The 20,991-nt window shown below is 41.4% G+C and overlaps 1 protein-coding gene across 15 annotated transcripts in view; it reads left to right on the forward strand.

The window, feature by feature from the left end:
• The window catches only part of ANKRD7 (ankyrin repeat domain 7), a 177,643-nt gene that overhangs the window by 150,351 nt on the left and 6,301 nt on the right, over positions 1-20,991 (forward strand). For 10 of the 15 annotated variants that reach the window (XM_075929108.1, XM_014573360.2, XM_075929122.1 and 7 more), the window contains one exon: positions 5,807-6,053. In XM_075929108.1, coding sequence (XP_075785223.1) covers positions 5,807-6,053 — 247 coding nt within the window. Of the gene's footprint in view, positions 1-5,806; positions 6,054-8,493; positions 8,599-18,485; positions 18,544-20,991 lie in introns of all 15 variants that reach the window. The other 5 variants (XR_012903785.1, XR_012903777.1, XR_012903781.1 and 2 more) reach the window with 5 other exon arrangements.

The raw sequence follows: 20,991 nt of genomic DNA on the forward strand, positions 1-20,991 counted from the left end.
CACTGCCTCCTCCCATTCTGTCATGACTGGTTAGCCATGACATCAGATAGATGGGTGTTTCAGATAATCAAACATGGGTACACGATTCCTTTCATGACTAATCCCCTTCCTACTCCCTACCCCATCCCTCTTCAGGGACCACTCTCACAAGTCTTTTCTCCAACAGGAGATACAATATAATAGGTCCCTCCTCCACCTGGGAGCAATAGAAACAGTTCCCTCACAGTTCTTTGGAAAAGGTTTTTATTCTCACTACTTCCTCACTGAGAAGAAATCAGGGGGATGGCAGCCAGTCTTAGACCTGAGAGTTTTGAATAAGTACATGCAGAAACAATTATTCAAAATGGTGACACTCAGTACCATTATCCCAGCATTGAAACACGCCGACCCTGCTGGGCATCATGGGACCACTGGGGCTAACGGAAAAGACGCTCTGCTTCATTGTCTACATCAAAGCAGAGACTGCCTCCACCCTCCCCGTCTCGCACTGTGCCAGTCGCCACAGACTCTGACGATGAGGAGGAAGGTCAACTCTCCGATAAATAAACTGAGTTACGCCAAGCGGATTCACCCCGATAATACTTCCTCATATCTCGAAGAAGCAGTAATACCGAACGATACTCACCCATTGGACGACCTAAATCAATTTCAGGAGTTGTTTAAGAGGGTAGCAACAACACAGGAGGTCTGCCTCCAGGAGGTAGGGGAGAAATAGCACTGACTTTTGAAAAATATCTGCCCCTCCTCAGAGGGAAGAATCACATTTCTGATCGATGAGGCAATAATTGAGGTCTCAATGAAATCTGGTGAACCCCTGCCTCGATTCAGCCAACATGTAAGAGATCTGACAGGAAGTACTTCGTACCACCAAAAGACCTAGACTTCCTTTTCTCTCATCCACAACCTAACTCTTTTGTCGTCGATGCTGCCAACCAATGTGCAGAAGCCTCCTGCACCAAACCAGTGTCCAATGACAAAGAACACAAGAAGTTAGACCTCTTCGGGAAAAAAGTCTATTCTTTGCCACTCTTCAATTAGGAATTGCCAACTACACAGCCTTGCTGGCAAACCATGACTTCGACAACTATTACAAACTGATCGAGTTGATGGAACACCTGCCTGAATCCAGAAGGACCATTGTCAGGGCAATCACACATGAGGGTCACACGATTGCTCATATAGCACTCCTTTCCTCCATAGATGTAGCCGACACAGCAGCCAGGGCAACTGCTACAGCCATGGTAATGAGACGAGCCTCTTGGCTCTTATCAGCTGGGGTACCCAAAGAACTCTAGTCCAGGATAGAAGACCTCCCCTTTGATAAGTTCAAGCTTTTTGCGGCTATGGATGAAGCCATGATGAAGCCCTATGTAGTAGCAAGGATGAAGCCCTATGTAGTAGCAAGGACTCCTGCACTACCCTCCGTGTGCTTGGCATGTATACCCCGCCATATTGTCGAAGGCATTATACTCCATACAACAAAAATAGGGACAGCTACTACAACTGAGTCCAGCAATGACAGTATGACTACAGTTGCCCTAGACAACGTCCTCAGAGGAGGCACCCACCTCCAACTTGCTCCTCAGGCTCCCAGGGAACAAAACAGCAGGTTTGAGGATTTGGTTGGGGGCCTGCCCTACCTCCCACTTTGACCTCTGCTAACAAGCCAATACCATCTCTTCACACTGTGAGTGTCTAGAGTATGGGGGTTTTTTTTGGAAAAAGTGGCCTTTTTTTGAAAAAACTTCACCTGTTTCTAGACTGCTGCCGCATTCTTTCAAAATTAAATTGAAAGAACTCAGCTGTTTTTTCGACAGCAGTAAACCTCATTTTATGAGGAAGAATGCCTTTTTTCGAAAGTGCTCTTTTGAAAAAAGGCATTCTTGAATGCAAACGGCTTTTTCGAAAGAGAGCATCCTGGGTGCTCTTTTTCGAAAAAGTGACTCACTTTTTCGAAAGAAGTGGTTGCAGTCGAGACGCTCTCTTTCTAAGAGGCTTTTTCTAAAGATTCTTTTGAAAAAGCCTCTTTCGAAAGAGGCTTGTAGTCTAGACATAGCCCAACAGACTTCATCCCTTTTACCATCAGTGGGATGTGATAACATCAGATCAATGGTTCTTGGAGATCTGCACAGGATACACCCTCCCCTTTATGTTGCTTCCCCCTGCTATCCCCATTCCCTGTCCCTCTTCAGGGACCCCTCTCACAAGATGCTTCTCAGACAGAAAATCAACTGCCTTCTCCACTTGGATGCAATAGAGAGGGTTCCCCACGCCTTTTGGGGGAGAGGATTTTATTCCAAATATTTCCTGACACAAAAGCGCATAGGGGGATGGAGACCCATATTAGATCTATGCAAACTAAACAAATATCTGTGGAAACAACACTTCAGAATGGTAACACCGGCATCGATTATACTGGCTTTGGGTGAAGGAGACTGGTTCGCAGCCCTCAACCTGCAGGACACATACTTTCACATCACCTTACACCCATCACACAGACAATGTCTTCAATTTACTGCAGGAGACGACCACTACCAATACAGAGTCCTCCCCTTTGTCTTATCGTCTGCCCCCAGGGTCTTCTCAAGGGTCCTGGCCATAGTCACAGCCTATCTGCGTCAACAGGGTGTCGTCATCTTCCCATACTTAGATGACTGTCTATAAAAGGCTGATTTCAGGTGCCTACTGCCGACATGATCTCCAATACCATGCAGATCTTCAACTCTCTAGGTCTCCTAATAAACAAGCAAAAATCAACCCTGCTACCCACACAAGGCATAGAGTTCATTGGGGCTCGCCTTGATTAGTTGACAACCAGAGCTTATCTTCCCCCTGCACCGATTTTCAGCACTACGCGACCTTGTGACTGTACTAACCACTCCTACCACTACGGTTCTTACCTGCCTCCAACTAATGGATCACATGGCTGCTGCTACCTACGTCGTGCAGTATGCTTGCCTCCATTTCAGAGCCCTACAACACTGGCTAGAGTCAGTTTACAAGCCTGGCCTCCACCCCTTGCACAAAACAGGTCCTGCTTCTAAAGAAGGTGCTGGACTCACTTACATGGTGGACAGTTCCCACCAACCTTCTAACAGGTGTGCCCTTCTACCAGCCCAAACCATCCAGGCAGATCATCACAGACGCCTCCATTATCAGCTGGGCACACACCTCTTTCAACACACAGTTCAGGGCAGGTGGTCAGCACACAAGTCCTCACTACATATCAGCCTCCTCGAACTCAGGTCTGTGAAGGAATACGTGCAACCATTTCCTTTCCCTCATCGCCGACCAGCCTGTTCACATACTTACCAACAACATGACAGCCATGTTTTACATAGATAGAGAGGAGCCCACTCCCCATCACTGTGCACCATGGTGATCTGCCTCTGGAATTAGTGCATCCTTCATTGTATCACCCTGAAGGCCTCATACTTACCTGGAATAAACAATGTTTGGGCAGATGCCCTGAGCTGCAATTTCAAATCTGACCACAAATGGGAATTACACCCAGCCATACTCACCTCCATTTTTTACCACTGGGGAGTCCCAACTATAGACCTCTTTGCGACTCCTGACACTACCAAGTGTCCTCATTTTTGTTCGAGCCAGAGTAGGCAGGGGATCTCTGGACAATGCATTCCTCATCCGTTGGAATGAGCCACTTCACTATGCCTTCCCACCCATTCCACTCATACCCAGAGTTCTATGAAAAATCCAGATCAATGAAGCTCTAGTCATACTAATAGCACCATCATGGGCCAGGCAGACCTGGTTCCCATTTCTGCACGCAATGTCTGTGGCTATGTCATATCCTCTCCCATCCCATCACAACATCCTATCTCAGGACGGGCAAACCACAGACACTTCACCTATACACGTGGCTCCTATCTGGTTTCAGGGTACGGAATCCCTATGTTCAGAACAAGTAAAAGCAATCCTCCTACAAAGCACAAGGCCATCCACCAGGGCTACCTATATGCAAAAATAGAAAAGATTTTCAGCCTGGTGTCAATTGTCCGGCGTGGATCCTCACACCATACCGCTCTACCAGATTCTCAAGTATCTCTATATCGTCTCAAAACCGGGGGTCTATCAAATCCCTCTGTGAGGGTACACCTTATAGCAATATTGGCTCTTCCTGAACACATAGATGGCTCATCCGTATTTGTGCACCCAACAACTAGAAGACTTCTGAAGAGTCTCCAAAACCTTTTTCCCCCCGTCAGAGTGCCTTCCCCTACGTGGGATCTAAATTTTGTCTTAGATTGTCTCATGAGTTCCCCTTTCAAACCTTTGGCCACTTGCCCACTTCAGCTTTTACTAATGAAGGTGGTATTCCTTACAGCTATCACCCCCATGAGGAGGGTTAGTGAAATAGGGGCCCTCATGGTGGACCCACCGTATACAGTCTTCACTAAGGACAGAGTCACATTACGCCCACATCCAACATTTTTATCCAAAGTGTGCATGTCCTTCCACATCAACGAACCTATAGTGCTACCAGCATTCTTTCCGAAGCCTCACGCATCCCCCAGGCATGCTATGCTCCACACACTTGACGTACGACGAGCATTGGCCTTCTATATAGACAGAATACGATCATTCCCTAAATCTTCATGCTTGTTCATATCCATCACACCTCACTCAAAGGGTGTGCCTATCTCAACGCAACGTATATCTGTGGAGGCAGGAAAAGGAAATAAGGGAATTTGTGTGCAGCCATCTTGGTCTTGTTAACAAGAGAGCAAGAGTCAGGCTAAGTCTGTGGCCTGACAACGCGAGGTCTGTAATGAGATGCTGCCTTTGCCTCTCGCTTCCATACAGAGATAAGGATAGAATGCTGACTCTGGCAGGGACCTTGAGATAAGGAGCATCTGGGTGGAACTAAAATAACTGTTAGCCATTGGTGTTTTGTAATGGGAAGGAGACTAATTGTTATTGTTATTACATCTAATGGACAGTATATAAACTGAATCATAATTACTTGTATTCGAAGATCTGCCTCAGAGGGAGGGGGCTCCCCCCCCCCCCCCCCGTCCGAACCAGTTTTTCCCTTGCTGCAGCTCTTAATAAAACTGCCTTTGGCTACTTGTTGCTTACAAACGCAGAGTGAGGACAGTGTTTTCTTCCACACTCCCCTCTGTTCAGAGTCCTAATTACTCAAATGGTGAGCCACTCACAGATACTGCTAGAAAAAGCTCCGCTCCATGGCTCCAGGACATCCCTACTCCTTGCGTGGAGTACCCACGTGGACACACACCTCGAAGAACACTCGTTACTGTACTAGGTAACTTCCTTATTTTCCCCCTGGTGCTTGAATTGTCACCCTGTCAGCGGCCTCCATACCCCTTATCCTTGAGTACTTATTGAACCTTAAACAATCATGCCTGGCTGATAGTTCCATCAAGGTACACTTGGCTGCTATAACAACTTTTCACCTTAAGATAGCGGATTCCTCAATCTTTTGAACATCTCATCACAAAAAGATTCCTAAAAGGCTTGCAAGCACTTTGTCTAGAGGTTTAAAGATTATAGTAATCAGTACAAGTAATGATCTAAGATTAATTGTGTCTCAGTCAAATTTTAAGAAGTGCTGAGCATCTCTAACTGATGTTCATTCCCAGGAGTTATTCAATATTGCAAGATTGGTTTCTCAGAAAACTCTGAGAGGATTGAGTAGTATTTCCAATTTCTAATATTCTTAACCATTTACAGTTATAGAAATATAATAAAAATAGTTTGAAATTTGGATAACACTCATTTGTGAAAGGATGAGTAAAAGCCACATCTATATTTTTCACAGAGCTAATGAAAGGATAGCAGAAGCCAATGCTAAACTCCTTCATGAGCGCCACAGGAGCAAATCTTTAATTGCCAACAGCATTGTAAATGGGAGTCTTTCTGCAAGTCCAGTCCTGGATCCAACTCAGCTTGGCAATCTCGGCAATAATTTAACGCTAAATAGAAGTCTTGGTCTTGGAGGAAGTTTCATAAATACAACTGGAAATGCACTATCTTCAAAAAACAGAGTGGAAGCTTATCTGGCTAAGGTGAGCAATTCTAGGTATTACTCTAAATTATTTTACATAATTTTAAGTTTGAGAAACCATAGTCTGTCTTAGTCTTATTATTGAGTATTCATTTTAAATGCCAGATATATATCCCAGATCTTGTAAGCTAATAGTGTAAAAACCACAATAATTAATCATGAAAATAAATAAATATATAATTATAAAGGGTAAAGAGAGACTGTACTTGCATATTGTGGTCCATGTGGCTCTGTTTACAAATAAGCATGCACACAAACAAAAATATCTAGCAATTAATATCTAACAAGAAGAAGAAAAAAATATTAAGAATATTTATCCTAGGTTACAGGAAACACCTAACGCAGATGCAAATCGAAAAAATTGTCTATTTGGATTGAACAACATCCCTGCTCACTTCCCTAAACAGTTCTAAAATATAGATGATTTGCTCTTGTTAAATCTGGCAGTACTATCCCTGTGCTTGATCAGAGTCCAGTTGGCTGTGAACTCTGCAAATTGTTCCCCAGTAAAAAGCTACATGATATTTTGTCACTATACTGTGGATAAATTTCTAAAATGATTTGTCCAAGCTTTTACATCAATTCCTGTACTTTGTGATCTGATTTCAGTATTGTCTGGTGTAAGTCTGCCTATTTCAAGCCCATGACTACCTGCTTCTTCCATCACATCTCAATGAAGATGTGGCCTTCCTGATAGCCATACCTCTGTCCAGAAGAATGGGTGTGATTAAGGTGGTAGGCCCTTTTGATACCATCTTACACAAGGACAAGTTTCTTCATCTTAGTTTCTTCATCTGCCATTCTTTGTCCTCAAATCTCATTCTTCACCTGCAAAGCAAAACTTTATACACTGGAAGTAATAGTTAGAGCAATCTTTTTATCTGGACACGACTACACTGATTAGAGCTTCTCTGACACTGCTTAGTACTTTTTTTGTAGAACAGATTGAGAGTACAACAGATATCCTTGCAGAGATTTTCTAAATAGATTTTGAATTATATAAATACTTGAAATATATTATTAAAGAATAAAATTTCCCCAGGCATATCTGATCTCATTTGATTCCAGTCTAGCAGGCCTAAACTTTCTCTTTAACAGTCCTATTGACTGAGATATGTGGAGGGAACTATCTGGTATTTGGTCCATATTTTTACTACTCAGGCCTTTAGATCAGATACAAGCTTTGGTCAGGTGATTCTTCAGTTAATACTTAAATAGGACTTTTTTGTACACATCTGGGCATGGGATACTGCTTGTTTATCACCAACAGTGAAATCTGTATAGAAAGTCACTCTGAAAAGAAAAATTATTTAACTTTACCATCAGTAAAGCGAGGTTCTTCAGGATGTATTGTTCACACTGATTCCACAACCTGCCATTGCTAATCCAGAGTCCTGTCACCTGGGATTCTTTATCGATGAAGAACTTGAAAAGTGGTTGAGGCTGTCATATCCCTTATATCCTTCACTACAGTTTATTTGAGAGCTCCCAGAACTGAGGTGCAGCCCCAAAGGACATTGATATTTTAAAATAATCTGATATTGTACACATGGAGTACATGCACACTTAAGGTAGAATTTGTGTAGAGAGCACATCCCCAAAACACAGTTACAGAAAGGTAAGTAACTATTTTCTTCTTTAAATAGCTTCACTGAATCTCCTGAACTGCTTGGCATTTACTGATACTGGGAGCATTTGTCCAATGCCTGATTTTCACCCTATGAAAAATGCATTGGTCTCCTACTATGAGGGTCAGGAACTAACAAAATATATTTAGATCACTTGAGTACAGGATTCTTCACAAAATACTGCTCTGTTTCCTTGTATGAATTAAACTTTGCTTTCACCCCAATCTTTCTCTCCATCTTCCCTCCACCACCATTGGTATGAGTTGAGAATTTTTTTTCTCATTTCAGTGACAAGTTCTTTAGAATAGTTCTACATTAAAATCCATTTAATCAGCTTCCTGTTACAATATATGTCTGTGTACTGTACCTAACAAAAATGGCACCAGGACAAACTAATATCAATTAATGAGGAGCATTGGGCATAATTCTTTAGATAATGTTGAGCATATATTTTGGGCACAATAGAGGACATGTTTACTATTGAAGAACTAACCTATGGCAAGCAGCTAGGGAACAGGCAGGATCCAAAAAGAAGGAAGTAAGAAAGGGGATGTCAACAGGATTTCAAAAGGCAAAAATTAAAAGTGGGTGAAACAAAAGTTGGAGGGAAAGGGGGATGAAGCAGCCAAACAAGGAAGACTAGGAGTTGGAATAGAGTTAGAATGGAGGGAATGAAGAGCAGCAGGGAGAAAATGGAACAGAGAAATAACAGGAAAAACAAGGGGAAGGGAAGAATCTGTTCTGTACAGATAAAAGAAAGAATGCTGTTCCAGTTTAAACCAACAGGGGTAAGAATTGTGTGTTTTTTTGAAGAAGCAGAAAAAGAGAGACAGAGGAGGGAAAGAAAGTGGAAATGGAAGTAGAGAAAATCAGAATAAAGACATGTAAGCAGGAAGAGAAGACACAGGCAACTTTTAGGTTAGTGATTATTTTCTGCTTTACTAGATTTTGTAGTGCGTATATATAAGATACAGAGAAGGGAAACACAAGGGATGTTCTTCTGCGCTGCTCCTGACAGTGCACACATGTGCATGTGTGCTTACAATACACGTGCTTTCTTTCCTGCTTTGACCTGAGTGGGAACATGAATTCCTTGTCCTATCTCCTAATGACTCACATGGCCACCAAATAATGCCATCTCAAAGCTGCACATGCGATGGAGATCTTTGGCAACAGCCACCAGAATTGGTGAGCTTCTTACTGCAGAATTACTTAAATGTTGCCTTACAGTATTATAAAAACCCTTAAGGTATTTAAATGCTTTGTTCTTAACTTATTTTAAAGAAATAAATAAAACCATTTACAGGATTTTTTTTCTCCATGAACTAACTCATTACTGGTTGAAATGAGGCCAAGTGATAAACCAGTAAGTTTATATTCTTTTCCTATTTAATGGGCTCTGAGATCTGAGAACATTGTTAACAATAGGTAGTTAATAATTGCAGCAGACATAATAATTTCACTGCTAAGAGTTGTCTTGACAGATCTACATTCTTGGGCTACAAGTCCCAAATCACGAAGAATACAAGAGCTGCTCACTGATTTGTTTGTTACTATATATTGGGGATCCAGGACTGCTTCCACCATAGTCAGTAGTTTTCAAAATAACTAGCTTCAGCTGTACTGCAGCATGGGGGTTAGATCTATATCTATATCATTTTATATTGTAAGTTAACTGTAAATTCAATTAAAATATTTTTAAAACCTTAAGTAGCATTAATACTGTTTTAAGTTGGTTAGTTCTAATCAGTTTCCTGATTTAAAGTTTGATTAATTTCTTACCACATCCAGATAAAATATCTACCGTTAAATGGTATGTGCCATGTGATAATGAAATTTCTGTAAAGAACCAGCACACCAGTTTCCTTTAGTGTCTAGGAGAGCACTTCTTGAGGGGGTGCTCTGTTTGCCCTGGGCAGTGCCATTACCAAAAGGAGACTAACTAGAACTTTCACAAAGAACCCCAAAATTAGGCAAATGTTCTCTGATTTCAGGTTATATTACCACCTCAGATCTTATCACAAGCTTAGCTTGCAACCTTTACAGTGAGCTTGGGTTGAATTTTGAGAAAGCTGGGGCCAGAATTATGGTTTTGGATAAAAAAACAGGCAACATACCCCAGTCTGGCTAGCATTCAAACTTGAAAGTCAAGGTGATGCAAAAACTGTGGAAAACAAAAACAGGGCTAGTTCTCCGGTAGTTTGCTGACAACCAGCAATATCCTGTAGTCTCCCAATTTCAGACTGAATATTTGTGCCAGCCCAAATATTTTTGCAGCATGTAAAGGAAGATGGTGAGGAAAATCAGGCTTGTGTCTGCATATAGCAGAGCCAATCTTGAACCAAAATTGGAAAATAGTGGAATCCAATAAATCCTACTGAACTAGTGTCAGAATGTTCCACACAGTTCTAAATGGAAAATCTTAAAAAAACAACAAATAGTCTAGCAACACCTTAAAGACTAACAAAACATGGAAATGGTATCATGAGCTTTCGTGGGCACAACCCACTTCTTCAGGTGAATGGTGCATTAAAGTTCCACCGGACCACTAAAATAGTTCCACTAAACTATTCATCATTTTTTAAGTTTTTCTAGTTACAGACTAACTCTGCTACCCTCTGAAGTTCTAAATGGAACTGTCAGAAATAAATGTTTTGTTTTGTATTATATCACAAAGTTGTGTTAGTTTCTCCTGTTGTTCCTCTCACTCTTCCTCCACCCACTCAATCAGAGCTAAACTTCCGTTAGCATTCATGCGAACTTGTATTGGTGGTGATGGGGTGTTATCTCTGTTCTGAATGAGGGTCCTTTGAGCAGAATCCAGTATCATTTATTCCTGTAGCATGGGAAGAGGAAGCAGCAACGAAGTTTTACTTCACTATTTTCCCTCTAAAGATGTCGCAGCCATCACCTTTTCTTAAAGAAGTAGAGCACCAGTATATTTCCACACAGCAAAACCCTGAAATCAAGGACAGAATTATGGATGTCAGATTGTATGTTCATTTCTGTGATTCAGCTGGCCAAACCTAAAAGCTTTGTCAGGGCTTACTTGATCCAAGGTGAGGCTGCTACCACAGTTTTATCTTACTGACATCTCCATCTGTCCAGACAAATACAGTTACTTGGCACTCTCTCCACATTACTGCTTGGATTTGGCCTGTAGGAAAATATCCTATTTCAGATTCTTCATCTTCCAGAACTTGTTTTCAAGGAGGGGAGTGAAAACTCTGTTTTAAATAAGCTACTTCTCAAGACATTGTCCTTGCTGCTGCTTGGTATAATTATGATCTCATTTTCTTTTGGGGCATCCCTGGAGAATCTTACTCTTAAGAAAGAAAAAAAAAAAAAGGCTAGCAGGCTATCCTGCTCCATGCTCACCAACCTCCCCACTCTGGCCACCTTTCTGGCCAGAGAACCCAATGACATTATTGTGTCGTGCAGCAGGAAAAACTTTTTTATATATAGAGAGAAATAATAGAAATGTCTATCTTGGCCATATATGTGACCTCTGCTTCCTCAAGCTCTTGTGTAAGAGCATAAAGGCAGTGGAGTAGCCTGTGACTTTTCCTTAGTTCTCTTATTTCATATGATAATCAGATGGGAGATAGCAGATGTCTGACATGTTAACTTTCCTGTAGCTTCAGATTAATCTTTTAGAATTAGTTTGATTTACCTCTTTACCTTTGATTAATTTTCCAATTTAGACATTTAAAAACAAACAAACAGAAAGGTAGCATTCTGTATAGTAAGACAAGGTGCTAATGGCAACTGCCATAGTGGACTCAGGCTTTAAGCCCTGCCCAATCTCTGATGGACTTACTCCCCTGTTTGATGAACATAGTTAATGTCTTTTCTCTCTGAGGGACATCTTACTCCTGATAAGTTTGAAATCCCTCCTGCTGTGGACTCTCATGTGTTGCTGAAACAACTGGTATTGTGCAAGAGGTGCATGTCACCTTAGGAGACATTCACCTGCAAGTCACCTAAATACTTCACCTCAGTGAGTGCTTTTCCAAGCAGAAACATCACCCCAGGGCCTACCAGTGAAATAAAGTCTGTGAATAAACTCTGTTGAAACAGACATCAGTGGCATACATGCTGATTGCCTGGTACAGGACAATATTTTGGCACCATTGCCAGTTCATTATCATTCTTAAAAGACTGGGCACTAGCCTTAGAACAAGCTTCTCCAACACCAGCAGTGACTTCATCAGTGTCCCAACTCTAGGATGATGCTGAAAAGAAGGGCTGAGGAGAGAGCAGACATGGTTGCAAACATAGAGGCACTGCCTAACAGAAAAGAAATTATTCTATCAAGAGGAGGTCACTTTTCCCCTTTTTCAAGAAAGTGACACTAAATAAGCTAACATCAACAGTAAATGGTGCCAACACTAGCTGTGGTGCCAGGTACAAGACTGAGGTAGGTCTTCATGGAACCCTGGAGATCCCTTCAGGGACATCATTGGTGCCAACAAGATTAAGCCTCCATTTTTTTCATAGAAGGCTGTCAGACTCTCTGAGGGTATGTCTACACAGCAAAGTTATTTCGAAATAACCGTTATTTCGAAATAACTTTCCAAGCGTCAACACAACCAAACCACTATTTCGAAATTAATTCGAAATAGCAGAGCACTTATTTCAAATTTGGTAAACCTCATTCCATGAGGAATAATGCCAAATTCAAAATAGCTATTTCGAAATAAGTTCTGTGTAGACACTTATATCGAAATAGAGGGCCTCCAGCTTTCCCAGGTAGCCCTGGTGGCCACTCCAGCCTCAACCAAGAACACTCCTCTCCCTTCCTGCCTCCCCAGAGCCCTTAAAGGGGTTGACTCTGGCCACAGTGTACGTGCCAGCTCCAAGTCTGCCAGCCCAGAGCCAGCAGTCACTGCCCCTGACCCAGTGGCCCCAAAACATGAGCCACTGACAAGTCACTGACAGCCAGCCAGCCCTCCACTACTCCCCAGGAGCAGTCTGCCAGCTCCCAGAAGCCTGCCAGAGCCCAAAGAAGGTAGGTGCCTTCCTGGTCCAGGGTGGAGATCATGGACCTTATTCAGGTTTGGGGGGGGGGATGCCCCCAACGTCTATGATCTCCGCACTAGATGGAGGAACGTGGCCATCTATGGCAGGATAGCTGCCAGCCTGTCCACCAAAGGCCACATGCGAACCCAGGAGCAGGTTTGCATGAAAATCAAGTTGGTCCAGTGAGACCCCCCCCAATCCTGAGCCCTGAGCTTCCCCTCCCCCTTGTTCCCCTTGCTTCCCCCTTCCAGCTCCCTCCTCCCAGATTTTCCCCTTCTCTCTTCCACCCTCTCTTCTCCCCTCTCCCACCTCCTTTCCCCAGTCTCACCAGAATTTCATTTCCCCCCTTCCCCCAGTTTTTGTTCAATAAAGAGAGTTTGTGTATATGAAAATACATGTATTTTATTTGACATTAGGGAGAGGTAAGTGGAAGGACGTGAGGGAGGAATGAGGCACAAGCCCCCGGTGGGGCAGACCAGGGAGGCTCTTAGTGCTCCTCAGGGTGGAAGCTCTCCTGCAGGGCCTCCAGGATACTGACAGCCCCCCGATGAACCTCCCAAATGGCAGCCTGCAGAAAGTGCAGCCAGGCTCACAGCAATGTGTCCAAGAGAAGCACCAGAGTGCCCAGAGGCAGCTCTGGCTCCATGTTGAGGAGTGCTGGGGTGTCCTGAGTGAGGGCAACCAGAGCACACAGAGACAAAAAACTTTGCTGTCCATTATCAAGGTACGCAAACAGGCAGAGAAACCTGAGAACCGGCTGTCCAGGGTGGGTCCCTTTAAGCACAGACCTCAGATAGCCTCAGGCAGCAGCCCCACACAGTAAGTCCTGACCTGGTGCCCTGCCAGAACTGGTTCTGGCCAGCCTTAAATACGATTCAGAGTCCACTCAGTGTTCACCGCTATTTCGAAATAGCAAAATGCTATTCGAAATATCTTATTTTGAAATAACACTGTAGTGTAGACATACTCTGAGAGACTAAATAGAAGTCAAGCTGAGCCTCTGCAGTGGAGTTCAATTTATAAACTGAATTTTGACTCCATCAGATGATGACTTCTTGTAGCGATTCATTGGATTAATCTAAGAATCTGGGGTATTTTTGTTCATGCATTATGGAATATAAAATACTGTAAATGTATCATTCATTAGCTTACTTTGCATCATCAAGTCATCTGTTAAGAATGATGTTCCAGACCTGTCTGCACAAATGATAATACAGCATCAACCCTTTTGTCATCTCATATTCTGATTGTTGATTTTCAGAAAGAAGGAATATGTTTTAAAGATCCCTTATGAAAACTTCTATGGTGATTAGCTTCCTTTCTATATGTGTTTCACAAAATAGCAAAGGTCTTCAAGATTCACAGCATGCAGCTCTTCATGAGATTTTTTCTAAGTTATTTTCTAATGAATAATCCTTTTCAATAGGATTCATCAATTGTCAGTCTTCCTAAAAATGTGAAATTATAGCCTTTTCTTAGCATTCTCAATGCTGCTTAATTATTATATGCACTTAGTTACCTTTGATAGGTACTTTACATAGATGAATATCTCTCTTTAGTCTGCTTCCACACCACCTATTTGTTTAAAGAAAGAAGGAACCCGTAGCATTCAGTTGCTTTCAATTTCAGGTGCCAGGTTTCACATTTAATTAGTGCAGTATACCATGGTCTATAATTGTGTGGCAATCATGTCATACCATCTTTGATGGGAGTCCTTGTATTGCATTTATTACAGAGAAATTGTCTAAACAATTCTTTCCTTTAAGTTTTAAATCAGTGGTATTTTCCAGATATCTCTTGAGGTTTCATGAATGTAATTAATTTTGCTGTTGGATTAATCATTTCAAACATTGGTTAGATTGTTTGCCCTACTCTTCCTATTGGAAGGCTATTCTAGAACCTCACTCCCCTTCTGTAGAGTTCTGTGCAGATGCAAAATGTATACCTATGGATGCAGTTATCTGCAGATATAAATTATTATCTCTAGGGCTCCCTTGGGAGTGGCAGCTCCATGTTCTGCTCCTTTCATTCTGCAGTGCCCAAGAGCCAGTGCCAACAACTCCTCTGGTACAGCTCCACCCCCACCCCCAGCCCTTCCCATGTCCTTTTCTTGAACATACCTGCATCTCCTGTCAGAGGTGTGCTAATGAGCCTTGGGCCCACCCAATGGGAAGGGCTGGAAGCAGTAAAAATGGCACCAGAGGAGCTGCCAGCATGGAGCACTAGCTCCTAGGAACACAGACCCATGCTCTGCTCCTTTTGCTACTGCGGTTCCTGGGAGAATCCTGTGGTTTTGCAGAGACTGATTTTATATTGACAGAAATCCGCGTCCCTGGGTATAAATTTGCTTCTGTGCAGAACTCTATGCTTTCGACTGTTAGAAGCTTTCCTCTAAATTCCAGCCTGAATGTTGTCATTGCCAGTGTATACCCATTTGTTCTTTTGCCACCATGGTCTTTAAGCTTAAATAACTTTTCTGTCTCTCTGGTATTTGCTCCCCTGATGTATTTTTAGAAAGCAGTCATATTACCTCTTAGTCTTTATTTTATTAGACTAAAGTCAAGCTCTTTTAATCTCCTCTCATAATATCGTCTGTCTATTCCCTGGTCATCTTACTATCCTTTCTGTGCACCTACTCTAGTTTTAATCTTTCTTGAACATGGTTAACCAGAATTGTGTACACCATTCTAGACAAGGTATTATTGCTTGTGCAATGTATTTTCCCAATATATCCAAGGATCACATTTGCCTTTTTATGGCATATTACATTGGTGGGTTACAGTCATCTGGATATCTTTCCCAAGAGCTTGAATGGGTACTGAATGATGAAATATTGCAACACATTTTTCACCTGTGACCACAAACAGACCTGGTTGTGACATAATTTGTTGGGGGAAAACATGGGTTTTGTAAAGGAACATGGTTTTTGTAAAGGAAATCATGCCTCACCAATCTGCTAAAATTCTTTGAAGGGGGTTCAGTGGATAATATACTTAGGTTTTCAGAAATCCTTTGATAAGGTCCCTTACTAAAGGCTCTTGAACAAAGTAAGCTGCTATGGGATAATAGGGAAGGTCCTTTCATAGATAGATAACTGGTTAAAAGGATGGGTTAGGTATAAATGGTCAGTTTTCAGAATGGAGAGAAATAATAGTGTTTCCAGGGGGTCTGTTTTGGGACTATTCTTATTCAACATATTCATAAATGATCTAGAAAAGGGAACAAACAGTGAGGTGGCAAACTTCGCAGATGATTCAAAACTACTCAAGATAGGTAAGTCCCATGCAGACTATAAAGCACTACAAAAAGATCTCTCAAAACTGGGTAACAGGGCAACAAATTGGCAGATGAAATTCAATGTTGATAAATTCAAAGTAATGCACATTGGAAAATATAATCCCAACTGTAGATATAAAATGATGATCTAATTAGCTGTTACAGCTCAAGAAAGAGATTTTGTTGTCATTGTGGATAGTTCTCTGAAAAAATACATTGTGTACAACAGCATTCAATGACACTAACAGATTATTGAGAATCATTAAGAAAGAGATCGGTAATAAAACAGAAAATATCATATTGCTTCCTTTATAAATCCATAGTAAGCCCACATCTAAAATACTGAATGCAGACATGGTTGCCCACATCAAACAAGTTTTATTGGAACTAGAAACTGTTCCAAAAAAGGCAACCAAAATGATTAAATGTATGAAATGGCTTCTGTATGAGGAAAGACTATGACTTCAGCTTGGAAAAGAGGTGACTAAGGGGGAGATATGATTAAGTCCTTATAAAATCATGGCTGCTGTAGAGAAAGTAATTAAGAAAGTTCTGTGTTCTTTCTCATAACACAGGAACTGTGGGTCACCAAATGAAATTAATAGGCAATAGATTTAAAACAAATCAAAAGAAGTATTTCTACACAAAACATACAGCCAGTCTGTGGAACTCTTTGCCATAGGTCAGGAGTGGCCAACCTATGGCTCACAAGCCACATGCGGCTCTTCAAAGAAAAAATTGCAGCACCCGCACTTGTGGCTGTAAAAGAGGCTATGTATTTCTGTGCGCACCGGATGCTAGTGCAGACTTCAAAATGGCCGCCCTTAAAAGGGCAATGCTATTTTGGCTCTTCATCTGTAACAGGTTGGCCACCCCTGCCATAGGATGTTGTGAAAGCCAAGACTATAATGGAGTTCAAAAGAGCTAGATAAATTCATGAAGGATAGGTCTATCAGTGGCTGTTAGGATGGATGGGAATGGTGTCCCTAGCCTGTTTGCGCAAGAAGCTGGGAATGAACAACAGGGAATGGATCGCTGTTCTGTTCATTCCCTTGGGGGCATCTGGTACTGGCCACTATCAGAAGACAGGATACTGGGCTAAATGGAACTTTGATCTGACCCAGTATGGCCATTTTTATGTTCTTAGAAAATATTTTTGTCAAAATCCTTGGATGCTTTCCTGATCAAAATACCTTTTTGTTTATGGCAAATAAATATGGATCTATTGTCCTTTTTGGTAACTGAGGAATACAGAGTTTAAATTAATTCCCAAAGATATTATAGGAAGTTTGTGCCAGAGCTCAGAATAGAACCATATCTTAACTAATAATAACCCCTATGCTTGAAATAATGACAAATGGTATCTTCTTCTAACACTAAATAAGGATGATTTTACTAAACCTACAGCTACCGTGTGATTCCTTTATTTGCTATTAACCTTCTTACAGTCCTCCCAAAATTCTGATTTTCCAAGGTTCTTCTACAGATTTAGAGGATTGGGACACATTCCTCTCATACAGATTGTTTCAAAAGTGGTTGCTTAGGTCCTAAATTGGAGATGAGAATGCTTGCTCAGCTATGTATAAAAGGCTTTGAAATGTATATATGAACTAGTGTTTTATGTACGTGCAAAGCATTCTTAATCACACTTTTAAGATGGGACAACTAACGCACAACAGAAAGGTTCGGTGACTTGGCAGGGAAGCAGATTGTCCTAATATTATAGACAACAATTCTGTAATTAAGATAAAATACCTAGATTTCAGCCTTGAAATAGACACTTAATATGTCAACTTTTTGGCACTTTTTACTAACGTTCCATTTTGATACGCTGTACTGTACATGCATCCATGGCTATATTGGCAACATACTGAATGGAAATACACTACCAGATACAACTGAATAAGACATTATTCTGCAGAAGCCATTATTAGTTTGTTCAGTGCTAGTCATTCCTTTGATTTAATAATTTGGTAACCTTGTCTGCCCTACTAAATTAAAAAAATGGTATTTTCATTTACCTACACAAAAGAAAAGATAATGAGGTACAGAGGAGTAGCCGTTTAGTCTGCCCAGAACCTCTCCTCACCCCCCAACCCTGACTCCTGCACCATCCCCACTCTCACATCCTCAACCCTCTGCCCTGAACTCCTCTTTAAGGACTTGAGCAACATTAGGTAAATGTGCTAGTAAATAAATATTTTAAAACATAATTAATAAAAATAAACATTAAAAGTTTATCTTGGAAAACAATAGTGATCTTTGTCAACCACACTAAGCATGAGTTAGTATAGTTATAAAGCACATCTTTTAATCTGTAAAAATAGAGGAAATCACCTTCCTTTATCTCTAAATTTCTGTTCAGTTTCTAATCTTTTTCCATCTGTACTCTCTTGTAGTATTAAAAAATCCTACGTAATTTTATATTTTTCATTTATATAGAGTCATTTTTCAGTTCTGACTTCCAAAACCTATAAACTTATGGTTTTTGTTCTTACTTTCTTCAGCTCCTTGATCAAAAGTCTGTTTCTTCCTTCTCTTCTCTGCAACCAGATACATGGCAAGGTGTGTAGTCAGTATTGCTTAATATTATGTAGTTCTTTGTACTGGACATATTTATCTGTTTATGTTGCTTAAATTTTATCTGGATTTCCATAATATTGCAAATTTAAAAGCTCAGTTTATCCTTTTGCTATACTTTACAAAATGGAATGCCATAATTATTTAAATTAGCGAGGCAGAACTGCTGTACTTCATATATTTGTGTGTAACTCAACAATATCTAAAATGATACCATTGATCAGTACTGAAGAATGGAATGTGCAGGATCATACTTAGTATATTTGAATTGTGACTATCTTTAATTGCAGGAGTTGGTGGATACCATTTTTTATCTTTAGATTAAAAGCTATTTTCCAACTTAGTCTTTCTTTTGTAAAACCCACTGCTTTATACTTATCTAATCCACTGAATCCTAGAAAAACCCATCAGTCATGCACTTACTGTGTATTGAATAGTGTCTACTATATCTACTATATATTTGAAAGATTTTGTTTGTAAGCGAGCAAGTCTGTTTGTCCATCTGTTTGTTCAAGAACTCCTCCTAAACAGTAAGAGATAGGACCACATTTGGTATTCAGCTTCCTCTTATCATAACTTAAAGTAAGGTCAGGGTTAGGTTGTGTGCGAGTGGAGGAAGAAGCTTCCCTCTTTCCCCTCTGATTTGTATGGGGATACAGAAAACCATACAGAAAAGAGACAAAATCAACAGGCAGGTGAAAGTGGCTGGCTGCGGGGTGCCCCCCGTCCTCAACTGCTGCAGCCCTGAGCCTCCCATCCTTTAGGGAGGGCAGAGAAGGGTGACTGCAGCTGCCCTCCCCCCCCCCCCCCCCATTTGTACTGGATCATTGCTGACTGTTCTTCATTAGGGAGCAAGGAGAAAGTGCACAGTTTGCTCCATTCCTCAATCTGGCTGGGGAGCCCCAGGGACAGATGAACCTGGACCTGCCCCAGCTGGGGAAAATGCACCCTTCCTCCAGCTATGCCTGCTAGAGCTGCAGCAGCCATGGACTGACACTTTTTACCTGGCCCCAGGCTGCTGCAGTGAGAGAGGGCTGGAGTAGTCCTTTCTCCCCAGGGAAGCCTGCATTCTGAACCACCAATAGAACACCACTTGTCATCACCTACAGCCCCCAACTTAAACCTATCCAACACATTATCAATAAACTACAGCCTATACTGGAACAGGATACTAAACTCCGAGAGACTCTGGGAGACAGACCCATAGTCTCCTATAGACAACCACCTAACCTCAAGATGATTCTTACCAACAACCACAGGACATACCACACTAATACCAACCCTGGTACCTTCCCTTGCAACAAACCCCGTTGCCAGCTTTGTCCACATATTCACTCTGCTGATACCATTATTGGACCTAACCAAGTGAGTTATAAGATCAAGAACACATATTCCTGCGCATCCAGAAATATAATTTATGCAATCATGTGCCGAAAGTGTCCGTCTGCTATGTACATTGGAGAGACGTCTCAGACACTTCGCCAAAGGATCGATGCCCACAAAACAAATATTAGATAGGATCACAAAAAAAACAGTTTCTTGCCATTTCAACCAGAAAGGACATTGTCTCAACGACTTGATTACCTGCATCCTGCTTCAAAGACCTTTTCAGACCACACTTGAAAGAGAATCCTCTGAACTGTCATTCATGCTTAAATTCGACACTTTACACTTAGGTTTAAACAAAGACATTAATTATCTTACCCATTACAAAGATAGCTTCCCCAATTATCACCTCTAATATCATTAGCTCACAGACATTTACCTTCCCCCCACCCATCCCGCTTCTGTTCTGAAATTTGATTTGTCCTTTTCATATGTGTTCATTTTTTTAATTGTATCCTTTGGTATATATGGTTGTGACAATTTTCTTCCACAATTTGATCTGAGGAAGTGGGTCTGGCCCACGAACGCTCATCACCTAATAAACCATTTTGTTAGTCTTTAAAGTGCTACATAGTCCTGTTTATTATGGCTGCAACTGTGCCTGATTCCAGAAATACTCATAGAGGGCACTTAGACACATGGTTCCAGTCAACGTTGGAGTGCAACATTGATAATCTCCAATGCTCATGTTTTTCTACATCTTTATCCATTCTTCAGCCTTAAGTGACAGCAAGCTATCTTGAAGTAGATTTCTCAGCTCCCAGAGCTTTGGGTAGTAGAGCATCTCTCTCAAGACTAAACATTTCCAAAGTTCTATTCCATGTTTTTATAGTAAGAGAAAGACCAGGAAGAGTCTAAGCCATCTCATGAAGCTGAATGGGTGCAATGAAGAAGAATTAAATTCAAGATGGGATTTTAGCTTCCATTATTTTTTCAGTCTCTCCCAGCATATCCGAAAAGCTTATTTGCATATTCTCCTTTATCCCCTCACTAGCAATTTCTTCAATATTTTTTACTCCACCCCCCACAGAAATACAAATACTGCTT

Source organism: Pelodiscus sinensis, chromosome 1 (assembly GCF_049634645.1).
Source record: "Pelodiscus sinensis isolate JC-2024 chromosome 1, ASM4963464v1, whole genome shotgun sequence".
In the NCBI taxonomy this organism is placed as follows: Eukaryota; Metazoa; Chordata; order Testudines; family Trionychidae; genus Pelodiscus; species Pelodiscus sinensis.